Here is a 25,936-nt window from a genome sequence, read left to right on the forward strand (position 1 = left end):
TAGCAGTTGCTAAATGGAAGGCAAAATTCGGGGTGGGGGGCACATGCCCCTGCATGCTCCCCCACATTGCCTCTTCCTATCTCAGATGGGGCTATGTGGTAAACTACATTATTTGGAAAAGGGGACGCAGCCTAAGAAGTTTAAAAACCATTGCTCTAGAGGAAATGTAGCCTATGCATAAGTCTCTAGGGAGCACCCAGTGTTGATTTGTTTCTCCAGAAAAAAGTAGCAATAGTTACTTCAGGTGCATAGCTGAGTGGGTCCATTCCTCCTGAGACGTGATTAAAAGGGGGTCTGTTTAGGCACATGTAAAAATCTTGCAAAATACAGTTTTAACTTCATCACTCGCTCTCCTGCTTATACTGTATTTACACCGTTTTATTCCCCCAAATTGTATTCAGAGTAATAAAGTGGATGTTTCTTTACAAGCACAGAACATACCTGAATTTATTGAATTTGAGCTTTTTAATATATATACAAATGTTTTAGACTAGTCACATTTCATTTTGAGTATATAGCATATTTACAAAAAAATTACAATAATTTTAGACAAACAGTAAACCTGAACATTGATAAGCTCGGTCACTACAAGATATGAAAATAAATGAATTGCCGAGTTAACTAATTTTGAGATAAGTAGGTCCCAAAACTTTCATGCATCTATAAAAACATTAGGTTGGAGAAGAATCAAAGTTTAAATTTGGGGAGGTTTTTTTTTCCCTGGGTTATTTGAAGTTTAATGATGGTTTGTATTTTGTGAACATTGAGGTGTTATCCAGAGCTCTCTGCCATGACAAACTTGATACAAAGCGAATGTAGTTTCTCATTTCAAAAATGTACATTACATCAATGAGATCCTTTTATTATATAGGCATAGTTCACACAATATCTACAAACGTGAATGAGAAACAAAATAAATCAGCAAACCACAGGAACATGATTCACATTCCAGTTATCTTTTTAAATAAGACAAGCACATACTGGATCAAAAACATTTCATAATATGTTAATAAATAACATCATTTGTTATGGTTATCTTGAACATTTTAAGGTCTTGTATATAAAAAGGAAAAGTGTATGTTGGTATCACATTGTCAGTTAATGGTAATAAATAATGGACCAATACAACAAAAAGATGAAGTTTTATACAGAAAGTAATGTCCTTTGACATGCTGCCTTTGCTGTAACTATTTTGCCACTGGAAAATTAAAATTTAAAGTAAATAAACAAAAATGGATTGTCTTTAAAAATACCAGCTTTCCAAAGATTTTCAGATATAGATCTTTTCCTTAAAGAATTAATATGGAAACTTTTCTGCCCATCCTATGCATATGCTGAACTTCTAAAGCTAAAGCAGATATGAGATTTCATCTCATCCATGAAGTGTGGTAAATAAACCATTATTTCTAGTTACTTTACAAAAGGAGAAATAGCCTGGGTCAAAGGAACTTGCCGCATAACTAGATAAGAAAGGCTTCAGCATCAGACACGCCTGTATGTTGCCATTATTGCTGTGGACCAATGCAACTTTTAAATATGCAAACTGCCCTGTTACTTCTAAAAAGGCCAGACAAATTCCACATGCCTGGATAACTTGCGTACTGTGATCTGCAGGGTGAAGTGGTAACAGATTCCATTTCTATCATGACCCCTTGCCCAAGTGCTCTGAGAAACTTTTAGACAGTTGGTTGGAACTGATAAAACATGGTGAGCCAAGATCTTCCAAACCCTCAAATGGGAAATATTTTTAACTAATGTGGGAAGCTTCTGAAGCAGCAGCATAACTGACATAGCCCATGTTTTTTAAGATTGCTATCAGACAGTTCTACTTATGGGTAGAGCTTCACCAGGAATGTGGTAAATGCTTACCATTCCTGTTCTACAACTATGGACTCACCCCACGCCCACACAGTTCACTATTCCCTGAACATTGCATCTTAACAGGTGTTTAGCTTAGGCTGGTGTAACATCAAATATTTGATCTTCAGTTTAAGTCACTCTTTGCTCTACGGTGCTGTAGAATTTGTTCTAAATATTTCACTGCTTGGCTGTAATGTGAAGTACAGTTCTCTGCTTAAGGCGTTAAGTTGCCATATTGACTTATCCAGTTGCTCAGTTTTGTCTTTGAGAATATCCTAAAAGTGATGAGATATCAAATGAGGATTAATTATTATTATTAGGTGCCTAAACCAGGTCCCTGGAGGTGAACACTTACATTTGGATCTCAGCTTGGAAGGTTGGACATAATCTCCAGTTATTACACTCACTTGAAGTGCGGGGTCTCACTAGAATTCATTGTCAGAAGTGGGACGTCAAGTGTCCCAAGACAAAACAGTTCCACCTTTGTCTAGAATGCATTCCTTCCTCACCCCACTTAATTCTGGAAATATGAAATACTTCCAAAGTATTATGAGCAATTTTAGCTACACAGGTCCCCTTAGGAGACATGTGGCTAAAATTTTCCTGTGCTTTTGAAATTTGTGTGATGTATGTATGAGGGAACATCCATTTTGTTCTTCGTGATAAGTGTTAGGTTCATGAGCAATTTTGAAACTTCCAAATTTCCAGCCAGATTTTGGTTATCTGTGAAAATGGCAAAGTTGTGATCAGAGACTATACAAGCATGAGCACAGGTCTGAGAAAGTAGCTTAATATAAAGGCTTTTGGCCTTGGTTTTCAAATTCTGACCAGGCATCATTTAGCTCCATGAAGATCATCTTTGCATACTGTTCATATGGCTGCCCTGTAGCCTAAAAGAGAACAAAGTAAAGAATCCATCACCCATCTGCTAAACCAGAATACATACAACTGACATTTAAACACTGTCGTTTAAAGTAGTTTGTTTGTTTTTCTTGAAGTAAAGGGCTTCTCAGTTTGCTTTTGCTTCACTAAACTTACCTGCTCTTACTAGGGTTACTCACCCTGAGTACAGCTTAATGAAACTTGATGGCTCTCCCGCTCCCCCATAGCGTTTCAGTATACGAGGGTGCCTCACAGCTAGTCTGGAGGCTGCCTGCAACTCCAGAATATAGCACTGCAGCCCCAAGATGAGGGCAATGAGGGTTTTAACCTCAGGCTTTCGTGAAAGGACACTGAATTGGCCATCACCTTACACGCAATGAAGGGTGCTGCTGTCGGACAGCCAGGGCCGGCTCCAGGCACCAGCTGAGCAAGCTGGTGCTTGGGGCGGCAGATTGTTGGAGGCGGCATTCTGCCCAATCCTAGGGTGGCACGGATGCTTTTTTTTGGGTGCGCTTGGGGCAGCCAAAAAGCCAGAGCCGGCCCTGCTGACAGCAGGTCATTCCATCTCCCCAACAGAAGCATCTCCCTCCCTATCTTGCAAGCCTCACAACCCAAACATTGTTCTCAGAGGTCATCCCTGGTTATGCAAACCCAGTCTTGGGGCCACGGGTAGAGCAAAACCAAAGCCACCATCCTCTCAAAGCATCCCCAGACTACCAGGGATTAATGGATCAAATCTGAACATCAATCTCCGGTTTCATGTCACACTGTTGACAGACTGTAGCCTGTCTTCTATTTTCAATCATTATAAAAGTAAAGATCACTTTAAAAAACAGCTCTTCCCATCTGCATTCATTATAAACTAATGCTCTGCAGGACATTTGATAGTATGGTAGCAGTTCATGGATAATCTGCCTTAAAAACTAAAATGTGAGGATGAACCAAAACCCTGAATCTGAACATCCTTGTATTTGGGGGAAGTTTGTACCCAATTTGAACCGCCTGAGGCTCATTTAAGGGGCTGGTCCTGAGAACACGGTTGGCACTTTTTGGATTCAGTTTCCCTATTCAACCATTTAACGAGTTGGTGCAATCACATCTCATGCTTTCTAGCTCACCTTTCAATTGTTCATGAGATTAGTTCTTAAAAAAAAAAAAAAAAAAAAAAAAGAAAAGATATACGTACTTTGTCAGGATGAACAACAAGCACTGCTCTCCGGTAGACCTTCTTCACTTGTTCTGGAGTTACAAGATCTGCCATGCCGATGGGTTTCCATTTAGTCTCTCCAGCCCATAACACTGTGTGCATCGTTGACAGCAGTGCTCTTATGTTTCTCTCCTTCCCTTCAATCCATTCTAGGATCTGGAGATAAGAGACAATTCTCAACAAGAAAGCATCCATAACTGATGCGAAGAGTGTCAAATCCACATTTTGCCATTTAGATGGCAAGGGTTTCCAAGGATCACTCCCCCGCAACACTCAGGCCCAGATTTTAGAAAAGGTTGAAGAACATGTTATCAGAGAGTCTCAAAGTGGGGAAAGTTTTTTTTCTTTTTAAAAAGCACCTTTTACAAGGCTTGACTGTCTTTTTATAGCAAAAGCATAGGTGGGAGGAGGCTTTAAAAGCAAGTAGTGTTTATCTAGGCAGCAAAACCTATAAAGTTTGAGGAAACGATAGGATGAGTCCCGTTTTTCCAATTTTTGAAGCATCCGTTTAAGGAGTCTCTGGTGTATTGGGGTGGGGAGGAACAACAGTTTAGATTCCACTCACCTTCTGTACATGACTCATATGAGTACAGTCTCGGCGATAAGTATTTCAGGATCATCAAAGTGACTGCACCACCACTGTAGCCTTTTGTGGCAGTCTGACCTTGTTACTTCTCACCACCACCCTCCCTTGGGAATAGATTGGTGGACTTCTCATGGCAAGCTTTGATGCATAACTGTAATGACTGAACAGCCCCTTTAAGCATTTAATTGTGAGGGGACTACCTTGGAGAGACGATAACTATGTCCCAGCAGGGCAGTTCACCAGACACCGGTGAATGCAGGCACATAACTTTCAGAAAGAAGATCAGAAACTGACTGAGCCAGTACCACTTTCTTTCCTCCCCTCTTCTCGTGTTCCACCTTTGGAATCTGTTCCTTTTTTAGAAAGTAATTAAGTCATTAAAGAGTCTGCACACATTTTGCCCTACAATACCTTCCTTATGACAACCTTCGGTCACTCCCACAAAGCACTGAACGGGTACCTGATTTAAAAAAGGATCTACAGAATAGCATCTTTCGGAAGGGCATATTCAGTGCTAAAGGGGAATGGCCAATAGCCGTCTGTGACGTTGGACTCTATATGATTTTATGAAAGTATGCTGAGGAGTGTGAATATAATGTAACAAAAATAGGCTTCATGCAAAAGGTCTCTTGTAAGGTATCATTACAAAGCTTATAATCTACTGAATGTGGTCATCCTATTTGTATAAATGTATCACTCTTGTATCTGAAACTAGAAATATGAAATACTGAGGGCCTACTGTAATTATGCAAAGTGTGGGCCATTAATAGTGGTTTGGAATCTTGATGGCTCCCATCAACCAGGACAATTGACTGTGGATGGCTCTGTTTGCATGCAGGCCTTCCTGTGAGTCAGGCTGGGAGGAATGAAGCCTTGGGGTCTTACAGTGACATGTGATCATGTCACCAAAACTGGTGTTTTTCCATTGAGAAGGAGGGGTGGGAACCCAGAGGGACAAAGGATTCCCGCCTTATGCAAAAGATACATAAATGGGTAGAACAGAACAAAGGGGACAGCCATCATGAGAAATCCCCTAGCTACCACCTGAGCTGGAACAAGGGCTGTACTAGGGGAAAGGATTGTGCCCAGACTAGGAAGGCGTCCAGTCTGTGAAAGAAACTTATTGAAACATCTGAGGGTGAGATTTTACCTGTATTCAGTTTTATTACTGTACTAGGCTTAGACTTGCGTGTTTTGTTTTATTTTGCTTGGTAATTCACTTTGTTCTGTCTGCTATTACTTGGAACCACTTAAATCCTACTTTCTGTATTTAATAAAAATAACTTTTTACTTATTAATTGACCGAGAGGGGGGGGGGGGGGGGGGGGGGGGGGGACGACAAACAGCTGTGCATACCTCTCTATCAGTGTTACAGAGAGCGAACAATTTATGAGTTTACCCTGGATAAGCTTTATACAAGGTAAAATGGATTTATGTAGGGTTTGGACCCCATTGGGAGTTGGGCATCTGAGTGTTAAAGACAGGAACACTTCTTAAGTTGCTTTTAGTTAAGTCTGCAGCTTTGGGGCACGTGGTTCAGATCCTGGGTCTGTGTTGGAGCAGATTGGTGTGTCTGGCTCAACAAGACAGGGTGCTGGAGTCCCCAGCTGGCAGGGAAAGCAGGGGCAGAAGTAGTCTTGGCACATCAGTTGGCAGCTCCAAGGAGGTTTCTGTGATCCAACCCGTCACACCGTCAGCTGACATTTACAACTCTAAATTGCGCAGCAGCGTCAGAGTTCTTCAATATGAAACCCAGCTCTAGTAACTGTGCCTCTGGATTTGAGCAAAACGTCTCATCTTTCAGCCTCAGTTTCCCTATTTGTAAGGTGGAGATTATGTTCCCCTCAAAAGGCTGTGATGAGGATTAAGTACCATCAAAAAGTGAGAGAGATGGAATTTCGGTCTTCACTGTGGTAAATCTTTCCTTTATCCATAGAATAGGAACAGCAACTTTTTTTCCACTGCTCCTCAGCTCGGACTTGGAAGACCCAACCTTAGGAATCGGAGGGTAATTCCCTCTGTGTCCATTTATTCTTTGACATCTCCGCTGAGCTCACCAATAAGAGTGCCACTAGGAAGAGGACTGACCAGCTCACACTCTGTTGGAAACATTTGACCGCTACTGCCCTAAACAGGATATGAACCAGCCAGCCAGATGGGCAAGGCCCTATGCTATTAGTCCCCAGAGTACCCAGGTGACCTGAAACTAGATATAGATCTGTTGCTATGTTATACTGGCACTTAGCCTCCACTTAAATCTGTGCAGATTGAAATCCAGATAGGTGGCAACGTAGGGGGACCATGCCAATGATGAGCTCGCTCTCAGTCCGAATGTGCTATTCTGTCAGTATTGTGCAGACATGCACCAGGAAAGACCACACTACATGCTAGAGGTGGGTCAAGAGCCAGGTAATTTGTTATTGCTTTCTCAGACAAGTACTTTAGTGGTGGGGTGATTCAACAGCCATGAAGGCGGTTCAGCAATGTGCTATGGGGGATGGTCAGCACGACAAGGCATGGACGATATCCTGGTCACCCACTGCAGCTAAGGAAGTCCCCAGCCATAACGATTCTTCGTGCCGCTGGAATCTGGCTTCCACAGCCAAGAGAGTGGGATTGCCCCTGTGCAACGGCTTTCTCACAAAAAATTTCCTGCACAGGTTTTGTCGTGGTCATCGATGGACTACCAACGTAACACACTCTAGTGGTTGAGCTCCATAAATTCATGCTCCATATGAAGCTTGAAATATGTACATTCCTTTGAATGTAAGGTGTATAACCAAAATAATCCTTTTACAGGAGGCTGAGAAGAGCCACATTTGGGCATGTAACTTTTAGAAGAAATGCATCTTTAGATTTCGGAGGACTTTGCCTTAAGGTTTCCCTTCATGCTGCTTAGCAAGGTACATAATCCAATAGCCAAATATGGTAGTTATACACTACATAGGCAATCTAGTAATCTTTAGCTGTTGTCAATTTCAGCTCTACTTTCCCATTAACAAGACAGACAAAAGTTACTATAAATAGTTCAACAGCTCTAAAATAAGAGATGACTCACAGAAGTAAAAAGCATCAGAAAAGGGCATTGTGAAAATCAGCTGGACTGGTGACTTCATTTGCTCTGCAAGATGCTAATGGGAAGACAATATTGCATGCACTAAACTCAAAACCAGCTGAATTACTAGAAGAATTATGTAGCCTATACTGGGTAAGAGTAATATCCAATAAGTACGAAGAAGATTACAACTACACTTCTACCCTGATATAACGTGACCCGATATAACACGAATTTGGATACAAAGAGGTAAAGCAGCACTCCGGGGGCGCGGGGCTGCGCACTCCGGCGGATCAAAACAAGTTCGATATAACGTGGTTTCACCTATAACACGGTAAGATTTTTGGCTCCCGAGGACAGCATTATATCGAGGTAGAGGTGTAGTTGTAATCAGGCTGGTATTAGTGTTCGTTGTTGAATGTTTAGAACATTTTGCACCTATTATCTGCACATCCAGACTGATCCCCAAGCCTTCCACTGTCAAATTTAACAAATTGTATTTTGCTAACGAAGTTTACTTTGTTTTTGATTGAGCTATTCCTCCTCCCACCCCATTCTACCGCGATAGCTTCAGTAGCGACATAGTTTCCCTCCTGGAATGGCTCACCCAGGACATAATCTGGCAATTCTATCAACAAGTCTGCTTCAAAGAGAAAGAATTTCAGCAGAGGAAACAGGAGAAAGCTAGAGCATGTGGGATCAACAAATACAGAGAACAAAATGCAGCCCTGACTTTAGCAGGTACGGCTAACTGAAGTCCTGTGGCAGACCACTAGCCATGGCGATGTCACTGAGCAAGAAACTCAGTTTACTACAGAGACGGATCTAAACCATAAGCTAGAACTCCAGAGCTGCAGGAACATTCCCAGAGGACTGTTCTCAAATCCAGAGCATATTTGGGATTTACTGAAAGACCTGAACACTAGTTCTCCTACCCCCTCATTATAGATGGGGGAGCAGGAAAGGAGGGGGAGGAAGGAAGAGGGAAAAATCCTAGGTGAAAGAGCAGCTTTCACTTGGAAAGGCTGGTTTTGAAGTTACAAGAAGAATTCTCCAGCATGCCACCTTATGAAGCTTCTAGGTTTTTTTGTACCAGAGAAAAAACAGATTTGCTCAGCTCTATTCTGGACTAACATTTTAAAAGAAAAAAAATTTACTGTACTGAAGTGCTCTTTATTCTAAATAGCAAAAAAAAAAGTTGTACTTTGCGATCTTGGATTTGAGAATTGGGATTTTCCAAAGACAAACTTCCCCAAATTGTGGTATGTCAGCAACCAGAGCATTTGCTGGTGGGCTCCAGAGAGCTGACTAGTCACCTACTGCGAGCTCTTCATTTCTAGCTGCTAAATTGTATTAAGATATCGAATGCATTTTTAGCTGCTTGCCAAGTGTGTCTTTTCCATGCAAATGTAACTCACTGGTGTGTGATACACGGCTCCCTCAGAACCCAATCTGCACATGATTCAAGTCGGCTACAGACACAGCTAAAGAGATGTGGCTCTTTAGTTCAAACTGTAGCAATTCAAGCTTTCAGCTCTGGGGGTCCCCAGCTCAATCCCGCAGTGTGCTGGCCCAGATGGCAGATCTCACATAAGTAGTTAAGGATTGTGAGTGGAAAGTGAGGGAGTTCGTGATCATTTGTATTTAAATGTGGCTCTACTATGACAGTTTGATGCCTACCTGCAGGGCTGGTGCTTCTACCTAGGCGGTCGCCTAGGACAGCAGGATTTGGGGGGGTGGCCTTTTGCCGTCCTCAGCGGAAATTCAGCGGCGGGAGGTCCTTCCGCTCTGGGTCTTCGGTGGAAATTCGGCGGTGGGTCCTTCACTCGCTCCGGGACCCGCCGCCGAAGTGCCCTGAAGACGCGGAGTGGAAGGACCCCCGCTGCCGAATGCTCAGAGGAGGAGCGCTGCCGCCTAGGGCGGCAAAAACCCTGGTGCCGCTCCTGCCTAGATGAGGAATACAGTGTGACATAGTAAATTTTAGAAGATCTTGGACCCCAAGCATGAAGTAGATGAGTGCATACTAGAATGGAGTGAGTGCTAAGTGAATATAGGAATACCATAAACGAAGGCATTAGTAGTTTCTGGCACAGGAGTTTGTTCTTAAAAACCAAGCTTGTGGCAAGTTAAAAGTGACTAGTTTTACTTATTGTAAGGAAGAAACTGAGCTGGATTTCAGTCTTCAGCTTGCTGGAAGGAAAGTCGTTCCAAATGTGGATACAGTTATCACACTACAACAAGAATGCAGCTTACTTTTAACTTTTCAGGGTCCATCTCCTTAGCCATTTCTTCTTTTCTCATTTCAGCTATTGTTCTGGGTCCCTTTCTGTCTTTGTGGGCATTAAAGCCTTGACCAGATAATAGATCTTCAAAATCAGCAGACACCTTTGGTTTTGAGTCTTAATAAAAGTCAGAAAGCTTAAGTTAGCGTCTACTCTTGTAAATATGCAGTATGATTAAACAACATTTTCTTCAAGTTGCCCACCAAAGCAATATTCTGATCACCAAGTATTAAGAGGTTATGTGCTTTAACAGTCTGTATGTAAATTCTCACCTCATGATGTAGAAACCACCTCCCCCACCCCCCAGAGCATAAGGCATTTTCAGAAATGGCAACTAGTTGCATGTATTAAGTTGGATACACTTGGGCTCCAGATTCAGGCATTCCAAGCACTAGGCTCCAGTTGAAGGGAAACACATGTTCTGCAATCAGACCTGTCTAGCTGGACACTCAAACAGAGCCACACAAAATCTACGGCCACTTTTGGAACATAAGAGCAACCATGCTGGATCAGACCCAAGGTCCATCCAGCCCAGTACCCTGTCTTCCGACAGCAGCCAATGCCAGGTGCCCCAGAGGGAACAAATCGAACAGGTAATCATCAAGTGATTCATCCCATCGCCCATTCCCATATGGCTGTAGGTGTGTTAGGAATGCAGAATTTCCGGAATACCACCGAACTTCAGAATCATCATTCCCCTCCGTCTCTCCCCACCCAAGTACAAAATGTAATTGCCCTTGGAGATCATACAATGATCAGTTTGGTTGTATTTACTCTGGTCATAAATTGTTCATCTCTTTTTGCAATGAGCTACATTAAATAGCAGCAAACATTTTGGAAGTCATTGGGGGCGGAGGAAAAACACTTACCAGCATTGGCTGGTCCTTTCCCACGATCGTTTTGCCCACCAGGCATTGCTGAAAAGCTCACGTTGTAGTTGGGCCTGTTCTGTGGAGAGGCATGTGGTATGTTTTGCTGGGATTTGGACTGTGATTGTTGCCAGGAGTATCCGGCACCTTGCTGCCAACCACTACCTCCCATTGTCTGGGGAGATGGTTTCTGTGGAGAGCCCATAGGAGGGAATCCGCCACTTATTCCTGTCGGTGTGGTTGGTTTGCTGGCAAATGAAGACCCCCCTGCGATATAGGAAGAGGGGAGGAAAAAAGAAAAGTTTAGCAGCATGTTCCAATAGACAGGGCACTGGTCTTAGAGCTGGGAACAGAACCCAGTGTCCGGACTCAGCTATTGCCCTGTTGTGTGACCTGGAGCAAGTCACTTCACTGGTTTCCTTTGGTCTTAGTCTATATTTAGTTTGTAAGCTCTCTAGAGCAGGGAATTTCCTTTGCTAAGTCTATACTGCACCTAGCAGAAAAGGGCCCTGACCTGGATTGGAACCTCTAGAGGCTATTGTAATACAAACTAACAATAAGCACAGGTAGCTCCTTGTGTCCTACACATGGTGGACAGTCAGGAACCAAACAATTTCTTGTGGTGGTTACAATGCCAAGCAACATTTACTAAAACATTTGCCGTGAGATTGTATGCGTAGACACACACTACTTCCTGAGGGGCATAAGGTACCAAAATGGCCAAAACTAAAATAATGATGTAACCAAAAAATATTATCCTTCGGAGCTTAAAGCATCAAGCTGAATTCAGATACATTTAATGTAAGTTTGGTTAAGTTCATGTGACCTAAAAAAATGTGAACTACGCTGAACATTTAAAGTCTGGTCATATCCTGTAGAGTCCAACCTCTTGCTTGTTTTTAGAATCCATCACATCGCTACACAGATTCACTAAAGCAAGAACAACAACTGCTCTCTTACAGAATGCCTGGCACTTGTTTGTTTTGTTCCAGCAGAGCAAGTGGCAAGCCAGCAGAGGGAACTGGGAAACCTAATTTCAGAACCATGCTGACATTGACACAGATGAAGAAATGAAACGGCAGCCAAAGGCATGTTAGTTTGTCCAATGTAAGAAGCAGAGGGTGGGAGGAGCTGGCAAATGAAAAAAAAAAAAAATTCTGTGTTTACTGAAGTGGAAGCGGGAGAAAGTTGGAGATATTGACCACATGAGAGGGTCTTAAAACCAACGTGATCAAAAGTCTTTCCAATAGTAGCGTTTGGAGGCCTCTGATCATTTTGCAGGACAACCTAAGCCAAAAGCATTTATCTAGGAGTCAGAAAGTGAAGTGTCATTTGCAGGAAGACACAAATTAAGGCAGGATCCCTGGGGTTCCAGGCCCCAGCTTTAGGGGAAGTGTGGATGGAGCAGCGAGTCAGGGCAGAGCAGCAGGCACAGCAAAAAGGCATAGCCTGGAGGGGAAGATCAAAGCCCAGGCAGAAGAAATAAAGCCCACTGAAAGGGCAGGTGGAGAATCATTCCCAGGAACCCCTGAAATTTTGGGGGGGTCCAAAATATTGGTTGAGCCAGGCCCCATTTGTTGTTTTATCACGTTTGTTGCCATCAGATTTAAGTGAAGGATAAAAAAACAAAAAAACAAAAAAAAACTCAAGGCAGCAGCTCCTCGCAAGTTAAAACTGGTCATTGGCGAGTCATTGACTTCATGTTATATCTTACAAACCCATGCTGCCTAACAATGGTGAGGTCCCAGCCAAGTCTTCCAACAAGCACCTGTAGATGCAAACTCAGAAGAAGTCCAGCTTTGAAGAGGCATAAAGAATCTAGTCATCCCCTCCCTTCTTCGAAACAGCTGCTTTCCAAAACCATCTCTGAGGTGCCAGTGTAGTAAACTGCTCCAACGCTCCCTCCCCCCAGAAATACTGCTGCCTCAAATCCCAAGCTGCCCATTCTAACTCAACCCTTCCACATTAGCATTTCTTCTAAACTGGCCAGCCATGTGATTTGAGGTATTAAAAAACAACCTGCTAAATTTGCACCAAGAGCCCCCAAATCAGCAAATGGATCCAGAGTTTGTGGTTTGGACTGATGAGTGGGAGTGCTATGGAGAGATCCTGTGGGACTTGTAGCGGCTGACTTGCTTCCCATACCAAGGCCACCTACAGAGAGAAACAGAGTTTGTAAAACCAATCTGTAACATTAGCTCTGCTCAAACTTATCATTGGGATTCACACTAGTATATTACCATCTTAATCTTTAAGTCAAGCATACTCTTGTAGAACATCGAGGTGCTTTGTATATTGAAATGACATTTTATACTTTGAAGAGTAAATGGTTCATCTCTCTCACAATTCAACACCAACTATGCCAGAAAATATTAGGCTTGGTATTCTCAGATTGCTTCTACAGCAGCCATGGTATTTTGCGATCATATGTAGTGGGAGCGGGGGGGAAGTGAAACACTTTAAAAGCTTTGAATTAATTTTATGTAGTGGCTAGCCATTAGCCACAGTTAGGACTCCACAATGTATTTGAAGACCTCAATGGCTGAGAAGTTTGCATTTCATGAGACACCTGCTACATTTTGCAGGTTTTTTGCTCAAAATGAGGACCATTTTCAATCAAATGGTTCAATTTTCAAGCTAAACCCTTCATCTTCAGATCAATTTTTACATTGTACCACGCAGAGTTTGGAAATCTTGCACATTGATGCAAAAAACAGCTTTCACAGATGGTGAGAAGTAAAATTTGGAGGTTAGAGAGGGCCACACAACCTCATTTAGACTTATTTTTTTGAGAAGGGATGTGAAATTCTGCATGAAAAATGGTTTGCACTACTTCAGTGTTCACTGTTACTACAGTAACCTACAATCTTGTCACCTTCAAAGGACAGAAATTTCACATGCATAACTTCCTCCATACCTTTGAAGGAGCATGCACTAGATCCCTTAAGTTCAGGGGAGAATCTTAGTTGTGTGTTCCATCAATGGAGTAAATAAAGTTGTTGTTGTTGTTGTAGTAATACAACATAAGTGAGTACAGTTTTAGGTAATGGAAGAAGAAACCAGCTCTTTTCAGCTAGTTGTAATATTTTCCCCATTAAGAATTCACCTTTAAAAAAAGGGTGAGAAAGTGGTACCATACAAACCTGATTTGTTGGACCACTCCCAGCCACCTGAAACATCTGGTTGTATGGCAACCGTTGGTGTACTAGAAGCTAAACAAAACGATTGTTACTTATTAAGGTATTACAAAAAGAAAACCTAACCCAGCCTCAGAAGAAAAACAAAAAAGTAAAGAAACCTATAGTGCAGAATGAAATTGTATAGTGGTACTCTGTGATCTGGTAATGATGGAAGAGTCACGTATTGAGTCACACCTATTGTGAGTAAGGTTTCTCTTTGACCCCACCCCATTACGTTTTGTTAAGCACGGTACACAGATTTAATGTCTGTTTCAAGTGACTCAGTTGTACAAGCTGCACAGTCCAATACAAACTTCTCTGATTTGGCTAAAGGCAATGCATAAAATCAATGTGATCACCACCCATTAGGATTTTTAAGTAAATATCTGTAGCTATCAAATGGGGATGATTTTAGGCAGTTTTATTTTAGGCAACAAAGTTAGTTGGCTTGCACTCAATTTATCAGAAATTAAGATTGTGCCAGTTTGAGATGCCTATTACCACATATTAATTTACCTGAAAGAATTTAAGTCGTGACCAGAGCACAGAGATACTGTACTGGGGGAAGGTCAGAGCAAAGTATCTAGCACATTCAACAGATGCCTTCGTCTTGGCAAGTGCCAGCAGTAGAAGAATTCAAGTTTTGAAATGTTTGTGGAATCCCATATTTTAGAAGAGTGTGTCCATTAAAAACGTGACCTGTCTTGGGTAAAGAAAATAGTTCTAACCCAAGTTAGATCAGGATCATTTTTGAATTCAGTGCTTTAAAATGAAGCAAGATTTCATTCTTCCATGTATGTTACCTGCCCTGAAACCTACTACTATTTCCCTCTACCTTAGTAATGCTGACTATTTCTCCAGGCAGTCTGAAGTACTTTGGAATTCCTTTTGGGGGAGCAACACTATGATACCTTATATATTTACTTATAATCCCTTACACTTAAGCGCTTTAAATAAAATTAAAAAAAAAAAAAAATCCAGAAATTGCTGAACTCAACTGAATGCTGCAAATCTACAGACCCTTCTATCTTTTGTTGAGCTTTTTGTACCACTCTTGAGAAAATGAGCTTCTCTCTGGAGCGACAGGCCTGTCTTGTGAAAGTAAGGACCCCCTAAATATAAACATAGCAGCACAAAGGGAAAATGCAAAATGAAAATCAAATGAAAAATGCACCTCATAAATAAGCCTCAATATCACGATGTGGTGACTTGCTTTGGACAGAAACAGCCTGCCAGAACAGTTGCTTACCAAGATCTGAACCTAGTCAACATTATAAGTTGGCACTTTCTGAACAATACAGAAATGGTGCTCCAATACCATGGTGACGGGCACTGTTCCTAGATTACATGTGTCCCCATTCCCTCCACCACGGTAGTGCATGGATTCTCTTCAGCACTGACTGCACATATCCTCCACAGGGTTCAGATGTTTGTGCTGGAAAGGGGCTGGCGAACAGGGTAACGCTCACAGAAATTTCCACCCCATAAGCCCTTTCCCCCTGACGTTTCTCCCCCAAAGATGATCTGGACCCTGGATAAAGAGTCAGGGAATTGTTTCATTAGGACAAAAACAAAAAAAGGTAGAGAAAGCAAATTGTAAAACAAAGTTCAGTTGTAACATCAGAAGTGAAAGATGTACATTAAATGCAAAGCCCAGCTCTGATAGAAGGGAAGTGACATCAAATACAGCATCTTGGTGAGTGGGGGAAAATCATTCAAGCTGGTTTTTACAGAAAGTAGCACAGTTCTGAGCCAGCATCATGCTTCAGAAGGAGCCAAAAGACACTCTCCTAAGCACTTCTCCATTCCAGAGCAAGCCTTAGCAGTTAAGTAAAACCTTACATCCTCCTGTCAGCAAAGATCAGCAGCCACAGAAACATTAAAGGAAAGCAAAGGTGTAACTGTATTTCAGAGGGGACAACAAGTTGTTTCATTCTAATGAAGTGGTATAAAAATACACAGATAAACCAAACTGGGTTTCTTTAATGCAGCGGAGAGAAACAAGTGGTCAGGGTTTCAAACATTATTGGACTGCACAACCACCTTCTGCCAAGTTCCCCTCATTAATTCTCGGCACGAGCACTGTAATTTAGTACCATAAAGAGCCAAGATACTGTTTAACTGCTTTCATTGATACAGCCGGCTCTGGCTAGGACTCAAGTGTCCAATTAACAAAGTTGATATGCCCAGTACCCTCCCCCTTTCCATGTTATGGCAGAGCTAAAATACACCAGTGCCAGTGAGATAAAAAATCCCCTCTTTTGTAATACTAAATTTCCAATGAAACTATCCCACCTAAGATATCTCACAGATCTTGGGAGACAGACCAGTCCTCGCTTACAGACAGCCCCCCAATCCGAAGCAAATACTCACCAGCAACCACACACACCAAACAACAAAAACCACTAACCCAGGAACCTATCCTTGCAACAAAGCCCGATGCCAACTCTGTCCACATATCTATTCAAGTGACACCATCATAGGACCTAATCACATCAGCCACATCATCAGGGGCTCGTTCACCTGCACATCTACCAATGTGATATATGCCATCATGTGCCAGCAATGCCCCTCTGCCATGTACGTTGGCCAAACCGAACAGTCTCTACGCAAAAGAATAAAATGGACAAATCTGACATCAGGAATCATAACATTCAAAAACCAGTAGGAGAACACTTCAACCTCTCTGGTCACTCAGTAACAGACTTAAAGGTGGCAATTTTGCAACAGAAAATCTTCAAAAATAGACTCCAATGAGAAACTGCTGAACTAGGATTAATTTGCAAACTAGATACCATTAACTTGGGCTTGAATAGAGACTGGGAGTGGCTGGGTCATTACACAAATTGAATCTATTTCCCCATGTTAAGTATCCTCACACCTTGTCAACTGTCTGGAATGGGCCATCTTGATTATCACTACAAAAATTTTTTTCCTCCTGCTGATAATAGCTCATCTTAATTAATTAGCCTCTTAGAGTTGGTATGGCACTTGCCACCTTTTCATGTTCTCTGTATGTATATACACATCTTCTTACTATATGTTCCATTATATGCATCTGATGAAGTGGGCTGTAGCCCACGAAAGCTTATGCTCAAATAAATTTGTCAGTCTTTAAGGTGCCACAAGTACTCCTGTTCTCTTTCCACCCGAGAAAGGCGTTTTAGATGATCAGACACGAGGATTAATTTGGGGCTGGATTTGTTTAAGCCAGAGAAGGTGACAGGATCAAAAGTTCTCAGTATCTGAATGAACAACGTGATATCTAGTTTACTTCAAGTGAGAGACTATTTGGTGGTAATGCACCAATACATGGGCATAGAGAGACGATATTCAGATTGAGCAGGAGGAGGAGGAGGAGGAGAAGATTGCTGTCTGCAGAAAAGCTCCTTGCCTTTTCTTTTTTAAACCCACAAAGCTTAGCATCAGTCTGATGGAGACTCAAAGATAAAATGAAACAACTGAACAACAACAAAATAAGCCTGATGTGAAGAACCACCAGAAATCTAGATCCAGGATGATGCCTGACTAAACACTAAGAGTCCTGAGTTTTCTTTACCAGACTCCATGTGCTGTGCCCTATTTCGTGCAATTAATAGTAATTTGGTTCATATCAGACCTCATAACCACATGAATACACAAGCAGGCATCGCTGTTTAGCGGTCCGATTTCTTCATGTGCACAAATGGCTCAATAATTAAATACAGATTGGGAGTGTAACAGGATTCAAAGTAGAAATAAGCTGCAAATCTAGGGACTGAAAGCCCTTTCTTCTCTCTCCATTGAGCAGCTGTGCTTTAGTCATTATTTCAGAGATAAGCACGTTTGTGCTTATTAATGGCTTATTCCCTCACCATTACTTATACAAACACCTGTTTTAAATACTATAGATGAGGCATTGAGTTTCTTACCCATGTGAAAAGGGTCACTGTGCACGGTAGGTGAAGGACTTCTTGTTGCTTGAAGGAAAGGATCACCAGTGGCATTTGATGAACCAAGAAAAGAACCCAGTAGATCCGGACCAGATTGCTTTGGGCTAGTTCCAAATGGGTCAAAGGCAGTTGCTGTAAAAATGCATTAGAGGTTAATTTCTCCATTTCACACCATGCTTTCCCTTTCTAATTAGTCTGGATTAGAGCTGTTCTCCTCAAAACAAGTAGGCATCATTTCTAACTCCCACAGACACTAACAGGAGGTAGGATGCAACCGGGAGAGACAGACTGATAACTGGGATTTACACTGAATATATAAAAGTATTCCAACCAAGTGCTACAACTCTAGGTTCTGTAGGATATATCCATGGCAACACAGATGCACATCCCATCTGTCTTATCCAAGGAGGATAACTGCTCCTAAATTCAGCTGAAGGTGGAAGCTATAGGAACGTATGTTAAATTCTGACTTGCACACTGTGTGGAGAAATGAGTGAATAGCCCAGAAACTTCAGGTGTTGGAGTCTAATCCGTTCCCCTTCCTAAAACTATTTGAGAAATAAGATGGGGAGTGTTGGAAGTTCTCTAAAAGCTTTGAAGACACCCAGAGGATGTCACCAAGATTATGGAGTTTCCAAAAGGCTCTTGTAGAAATAGCTTTAGAGAAGCACTAGTGCCTTTCCTGTATATATGAACCATTTCCACATCTGTGACATGGGTACTGAGTTCAGCTCTTCCATAAATTCCGTTTTGAATACATGCTTAGCTCATCACATTTTAACTTGGAGAAGCTGCCAACAACAAGGAGCAAAGTTTAAGGAGAGAGGGGAGCAATCTAATCTGACTACTCAAAATGTTATTGTAATAACACAGCACGTTACAGAAGACAATTCTGAGCTCTGAACACTGTACGCTAGTGAAGTTACACTTATGTGGTAGCAGCATCGGTCATGTTACTTAATAATCGAATACTGGCTTACTCGCTCATCTGTCCTCCTTATTCTGCCCAAGCTGCTCATTTGACCACTACCTTCCTGCCCCTTAACATATGGTTCCACTCTGCCTGGAGATCCTTTCCTGACCCTAGTGGCAGAGCTGGCTCTAGGGGTGGGCAAGCAGGTCATTGGCCTGCGCACCAACTCCCAGGGGGTGCCTAACTGCTGTGCTTTTTATTTCCCCCATTTGCTGATTGGCTGGCTGGGTGTTTTGTTGTTATTGCTCAGCCGTTGGGGAGAGGGGGCCAAATGTGTTTTCCACCGTGACTGACAATGTCTAGGTCTGCTCCTGCCCTTTGCCACACCATCACCCTCTTAAGAGTGTTCTCACAAATCAACTTTGAGGCTCATAAACCACAATCATATCAGAAGCAAGATACTCAGGATGAGCATACTGCTCACACAAGGAACCTAGGTACCTTGGCCTTCACTCACTTCTTCCTTCTCCAAATCTGTCAGTGTCCTTCCATCCCCGCACCTCACAAAGATTATTGTTCTCATCATGGTTTAGATTGCAACGGTCGCAATTTTCAATTTGTTTTGTAGACACATCTGGTGTCTGTGCACTAGTAAATAAAAGTTTCCCTCTAAAAATAGGACACTAGATTCACTAATTTTAGTTAGCTTTAGGATCTTCAGGAACTGGCTATGAAAACCTCACATTTAGTAGGTGTTACTACAGTGAACTCTACTCAAGTCTTACACTGTGTTGATTTAGCACAAAAGTGGGCAAACTACGGCCTGCGGGCCACATCCAGCCCGTGGGACCCTCCTGCCTGTCCCCTGAGCTCCTGGCCTGCTGTTCCCCCTCCCCTGCAGCCTCAGCATGCTGTGCCACCGGCGCAATGCTCTGGGCAGCCGGGCAGCTCTGTGCTGTGCGGTGGCGTGGCTGGCCACCGGTGCTCCAGGCAGTGCGGTAAGGGGGCAGGAGGTTGGATAGAGGGCAGGGGAGTTCGGGGTGGTGGACAGGGGGCAGGGAGTTGAATGGGTGCAGGGGTCCCGGGGGCAGTCAGGGGCAGGGATTCCAGGGGCAGTCAGGGAGAAGGGGTGGTTGGATGGGGCAGGGGTCCCAGGGGGGGGAGGAGAAGATAGGGGGCGAGGGCCGGGCCACGCCTGGTTGTTTGGGGAGGCATCTCCCCTAACCAGCCCTCCATACAATTTCCGAAACCCGATGCAGCCCTCAGGCCAAAAAGTTTGCCTGCCCCGATCTAGTGCACTACAAGCGGATTTTAAAAAACACCACAGCATTAACACTCAGCATTTAAACGCTGTTAAATTGCAGAGGAAAAAAAATATATATATATTATCAGGAAGTTCAGCATATGCATTGATGAACATATGCTGCCGCTAAACAGGTTCTTTGAAACTAGGGCTAGGTCTACACGGGGGGGGGGGGGGGGGGGGATATCGATTTAAGATACGCAAATTCAGCTACGCGAATAGCGTAGCTGAATTCGACATATCCAATCCAACTTACCCCGCTGTGAGGACGGCGGCAAATCGACCGCCGCGGCTCCCCCGTCGACGGCGTTTACTCCTACCTGGGCTGGTGGAGTATGCGCGTCGATTCGGGGATCGATTGTCACGTCCCGACGAAACGCGATAATTCGATCCCCGAGAGATCGATTTCTACCCGCCGATCCAGGCGGGTAGCGAAGACAAGCCCCAAGACTGATAGTTGTGGGTTAAAAAGATAAACTGTCACAGCCTTTACCATACATTTCTTTAACTGGTTCTGAATGTGTGTTTTTTTTTTTTTCACTACGTAGGTATTAAGTTCTGCTTTACAGCTTTCTCTTAAAACAGAACAAAAAGCCCACCCACAATAGGGACACGCTGCAATTTAAGTATTGTGCCCAGTGATCTGGAATAGCTCCTCCAAAGCTTGCAATCAAGTTAGACCAGGGGTTTCCGTTCTCTGAGAACTTGCAGCTGCCTTTGGCAAAGTTGATTAACCACTTCTCAGACTTTCCCCAATCTGGGCCTTTGAGACTCTGGCCTTCAGCATTTCCTTCATAGATCCTCTTCATTCCTCCTTTCCAAAAGGAGTCTGGCCCCCCTCCCTTATCTCTTACACTCAGCCTATGGGCAAACTCATTGACACTCAGTGTCAGTATCATCTAAACAGTCTGCCTTGTACTTTTCAGCAGGCAGGTATCAGAGGGGTAGCCGTGTTAGTCTGTATCCACAAAAACAACGAGGCGTCTGGTGGCACCTTAAAGACTAACAGATTTATTTGGGAATAAGCTTTAGTGGGTAAAAAACTCACTTCTTCAGGCAGGGAGGAGAGAGAATTTTTAATGTTTCAGTATTTGCCTGCTGAAAGAAGAGAGAAGGCAGAAATAGACAGAGATGGACTGCGACCACAGCTCCTCACCCCTCTGAGCTAAGAGAAAGTGGAGATCCAGACTTTGCTCTACAGGCCCATCTCTAGCATAAAATCGAACAGCTGGTAGGTTAGAGCATACCCCTACCAGCCCCCACAGCGTCCCTCTAACTGGAGAATTATGAGAAATATCTGCTGGTCTTCACAGTTTGGAATCGTCAATTTCATTTAGATGGACATTGGGTCACTAAGATTTATGAATTCTAAAATATTCTCCTTCTACCTTTGTTACACAGTATCATTTTAAATAGTCCCCCAACACAAACTATAAACTTACAGAAATAAAATACTAAATGTCACCAATATAACTAATTCACCTGGACATGAGTGTAATGGACAGGTCCCTTCACCCGAGAAGTATGCGCGCACATTAGCAGGGCCCACTGAAAATGTAGTATTTGAGATTCCTCAGCGGGCAATGCTCTGTGTAGTGCAAAATGCCTTGGTTTTCTTGCAAGGCCTCACAGATACTTCAAATCCCTCCCTGTGTAGAATCTCACTCGTCCATCATCTCTACTACAAGTCCAATAGCTCAGAAACGACTGTAGAATGAGCCTAACACTGGGATAACATCACACATTTGTACCAAGTCAGGCACTAGGCTAAGAAGTGTTACCTTCTCCTACTCTTGGGGATGGAGATGGAGATGCTGAAGCTGCAGAGCGTCGAGGGGTGGAGTGTGCAGATCCAGGCCCACCCACGTGAAAGACCTCCTCAGCAGCTGCCTGTCCACCTTGGCTGTGGGCCCTGGAACCACTGACCCCAAACAGATCACTCAGCAAGTCTGAGTTAGAGGGGAGAGCAGTGGACTGAGCAGGGAAATTCTTGCTCATAGGGCTACCGTCTAGACCCAGAAGGTCGACATCCTCAGGCGGAAGTGGTGCTGGAGGCTCTTGCTGCTTTTTGCTGTGTTTTGGAGTCCCATGGGTTTTGTCGCTGCTAGCATTGCTGTGCTGACTGGAAAGGGATAAGAGTTCATCGTCGGACTGTTCACTCTCCTCATGCACTAGGGCTGCCCGATCCTCAGAGGTGGGGTGAGAACTGCTTTTGTCGGATTTCTGATCTAAGTGAGCAAGAGAATTTACGTTAGCTTCCAGTCCTTTAGCTTTTTACATACACTGAGTTTATTGGCTTCCCATGGAAAAAGGCAACAATAGCAAAACACACGTGTTCAGCTACATTTAAAATGGAAGTGCCTAACAAAGGTTAGTTAAGTCCCAATCACTCTGTACCGTACAGAAATATCCACACTTTACCGATCGGGAAATTGAGCCTACAGAACAGGACAGCGTAAGAGCCTGGATGAGAACAGAAGCTGTTCCTGGGTCCAGATGTGGTGCCTCGACTGATTTGTCGAGGATTTCATTGATGGGGGACTAAAACACATGGCAAGGGCAAAAACGTAGAAGCATTTTAATGAAAGCATCACTTGAACTTGAATCCAGTTTTTTAGTTTGGTAGAAGGGGGAACCCTCATGCTGGATTCCGAAACTGTATGTTGCAAAGATGCTGCAGGAGATTTGTGCTATATAGGCTACAGGAGAGGTTCTCAAGCTTGTTCATAATGTGGAACGTGTTCTATTAGACCATTACATCCCATGGAACACCAACCCTCCCATTGGCAGGCACAGACCACTTCCTCCCTGTCCGTAGTCACATAAAGGTGTCACAGGGATGTTGCGAGTGAAAGAGAAATACTGGGAAAGGCAAGTATTTTAAAACGGTCTTTTAATGGGTATTAGCAGCTGGAATCAATGGTTTTGAGTTTGAGATTATGAACCAACTACTTCAGTCAGATAAATCCAGGGCAAGTAGGCACAGTGATCTCACCACCGCAGAAGAAGGGAGTGTTCATTTTAACTCAAATTGCAGCCTAACCAGTAGCCCACGGTGATCTAATGGGATCTTGTCTTTCACAAGCTGACCCTTTGCTTGAGCAAATTCATCCTTTAAAAACTAGAGACAACTTTTTACAATACTTTGGCTGAAAATACTAGAGGCCAAGTCCAAGTACCTTGCCAGCTGAGAGAGGAGAGGAATGCCCCCTGTCCAACATTTTTTATGTTATCCTGAGGTGCATCTACAGAGCTTCGACCTGCAAGACAAAGAACCAAATGCACCAGGATAGAAGAAAGTCATAAAAGGGCGTCGTCAGCATTAGAAGCTTAAGAATGTGCACAAAGCAGGGCAGTTCTCACCTGCCAAGGCGAGAGCATCTTGATGTTCCTGGTGAGAGGAGAAAAGAATGCTTGCATTGATGTCTTTTGTTGTGAAGTTCTCCCAGGGAGGAGTCAGGTCAGTCTGTCTATCAGCAGATTCTATTTCTATCTCCAGTGTAACATGAAACAGCTGTGGATATTTTTCTGGGGAGTCACATGCATCCAGTTCAGGTCTAAATGTTGACAGAAAGCTGTTCAGTTAAAAGTAGTAAAGCAATTTTTTTTTTTTTTTTTGCAGACACAAATAAAGTTTAAAGTCTTCAACGTGTGTATACGTCCACGTTATTGATTTTTACACTTTCCCCTATTCACTCCTAGCATCTTTTCAACTGCACACAAACAGCAGCAAAGTGGCAAGGATGAAGCAAGTGTCTGGCGTGTGTTACTATGAGATGAACTGTACAAATCAGCAAAGTTATTCTTTAGCAAGTGCCCAAGGAAGGAGAGAGGGGAGGGCAGAAATTGTACTCTAAAGACTCTTGTCTCACTCCATCCTAATAGTCCCCATTTCAAAAAAAATCAACCTCGCTTGTTGACAGATTGTGCTGCTGTCCGCACTGCGTCTATATTTTTCAACTGCTGTTGGGTCTCTACACTCCTCTTGAATAGAGATACTTTATTTAAAATAAAATGGAATCAGTTACCCAAATTAGTCTGCTCCAAGTTGCAAACTCGTTGCCATAAGGTAGATGTGGGATAGGACACATCCCCAAATCAACTATTCCATATCTAGGCCTTGTTATTATACTGGAAACCACAGCCATGTTCTCCTACTCATCCAGTGATTGGACAGTCTGTAAATCAGTCCCCAAGAAAGTTCCTTGTCTCATCACATGGGTGTAGTCCTTGTCAAGCCAGTTCCCTCTGAGTCGGGGGAGTTGGTGTTCCCTTCTGTCTATTCTGTTACCTTCTCAATTATTGATTAGGAGCCTGAAGGCTGCATACTTCCTCCAGCCTTGAAATTTCTGGTCTGCCATTTTCAGTTTCAGACCATTACTCATTTCTGCTCCCTGACCCAGTGTGGGGTTTCTACACCCCATCACATGGATCAAGCTGCCTTTTGACTGGACTCTACCACTTTGCAGTTAGGAGAAGTCAGGAAAAACAGCACAGTAATAAGCTATTGTCACTGCACCATGTAAAGAGCATACTCAGTATCTGATTTTGCAGTCTAATGAATGCAAAAGTTGTAAGCAGTGAACATTCTTAGAGTACTCAAGCCTTAGTTTGGTTATTTTAAAACTTTGTAAAACAGAGTTAATGAAATCAATACGAGACATTTCCCTTGAACACTTCTACAGAGAAAGTATCTTATTCCGTTCACCCATGAAAGGGAACAAGATCTTACCCATTTTATTGTTCCCCTCATCCTCCCATACTCCATACCACCATGCGGTCACCCTTGCAGGGGTTAGATATACCACAGACTGTATGCGAGGATCTGTTTGTTTTACCTATTAAGTTACCTGAGGCTCTGAAAATAAAAGTTGCATCTCAGAAAGTAAGACATTTACCTAGGATAACTCATGTTCTTGGATATTTTACCACAACACACCAGCCTTGGGGAAGTAGTGGGCATAACTCCCCTCCCCATTAAGCAGAGATAGGCAGACCTGAGCCAGCTGAAGGGATGTCCAGGTATTAGTTATACTGGAAACAAAAGGGGAGACTCGCCTTTCTAGGGAGGCTCAGCAAGTCCAAGAGTATTTTCCCTTTAAGGGACTTTCACTTAGTAGGCAGAAAATGTGAGTAAAACATTCTACTGTATATTCCAGGTGCTCCAGACAGCTCTCCTACTGCAGAGTCCAGAGTGGATATGAGCCAGCAAGACAAGAAGAGTGCACATCATGCATGCACTTAATATATTAAGTAACCTGGACCATTTAAAAAAAAAAAAAAAAAAAAAATAGGGAGGAAGAGGACCACTCATTATGGGAAGCCCGAATATTTTTTCTGCATTTTCACAATTGCCCATTATGTAGTTTGAGATTCACTGAATGAGTGGTACCTAGGGAAGAGTTGGCTCCCTCAAAGTAAAAGAAAAAATGGTTTGCAGAAAACCCTGTTTCTCATTTCCCCAGCACCTCAGAACAGGTATTTGAGAGACACTGGAATAAAAGTCTGACAATTTAGTCCTTTATCAGTAATGTTGTCAAAGCTACTCAGGCAGCAGATCTTAGAAGAGCTATTTATGCCCTATTTATATGCCAACATGGATTGGTTACTTTATCAAACTAGTCAGTGATGGTCAGATTATTTATATGCAGCTAACATGCTGAAGTTTGCGTGCAGTACTGGTCTCTGCTCTAAGAGGTACTTACTTTGTAAATTTTAGCATAGTTGTTCCCAGTGCTATGAATCCAGTATGAAATTGAATCTGGAAGATCTGTGTGTTTGTCATCTTAAAAAAAAAAAACCAAGAGATTAAATATACACATTTTAAATAAAGGGAAGTAATTCTCTAGATTTATACGATATACAAGC

At 42.9% G+C, this 25,936-nt stretch overlaps 1 protein-coding gene across 1 annotated transcript in view; it reads right to left on the reverse strand.

The window, feature by feature from the left end:
• Window positions 1–1,322: 1,322 nt before the first annotated feature.
• The window catches only part of LOC112115975 (putative tyrosine-protein phosphatase auxilin), an 80,518-nt gene continuing 55,904 nt past the window's right edge, over window positions 1,323–25,936 (reverse strand). Inside the window, exons 9-19 of the mRNA XM_026655934.1 lie at window positions 25,774–25,853; window positions 23,432–23,625; window positions 23,248–23,328; window positions 21,850–22,296; window positions 17,850–17,984; window positions 13,885–13,953; window positions 12,776–12,895; window positions 10,742–11,008; window positions 9,844–9,989; window positions 3,929–4,105; window positions 1,323–2,750 (exon numbers count right to left, since the gene is read on the reverse strand). Coding sequence (XP_026511719.1) covers window positions 2,649–2,750; window positions 3,929–4,105; window positions 9,844–9,989; window positions 10,742–11,008; window positions 12,776–12,895; window positions 13,885–13,953; window positions 17,850–17,984; window positions 21,850–22,296; window positions 23,248–23,328; window positions 23,432–23,625; window positions 25,774–25,853 — 1,818 coding nt within the window. The 3' untranslated portion in view covers window positions 1,323–2,648. The remainder of the gene's footprint in view (window positions 2,751–3,928; window positions 4,106–9,843; window positions 9,990–10,741; window positions 11,009–12,775; window positions 12,896–13,884; window positions 13,954–17,849; window positions 17,985–21,849; window positions 22,297–23,247; window positions 23,329–23,431; window positions 23,626–25,773; window positions 25,854–25,936) is intronic.

The sequence above is a fragment of the Terrapene carolina genome, unplaced genomic scaffold (genome assembly GCF_002925995.2).
Source record: "Terrapene carolina triunguis isolate 2854851 unplaced genomic scaffold, T_m_triunguis-2.0 Scaffold211, whole genome shotgun sequence".
NCBI lineage: Eukaryota > Metazoa > Chordata > Testudines > Emydidae > Terrapene > Terrapene triunguis.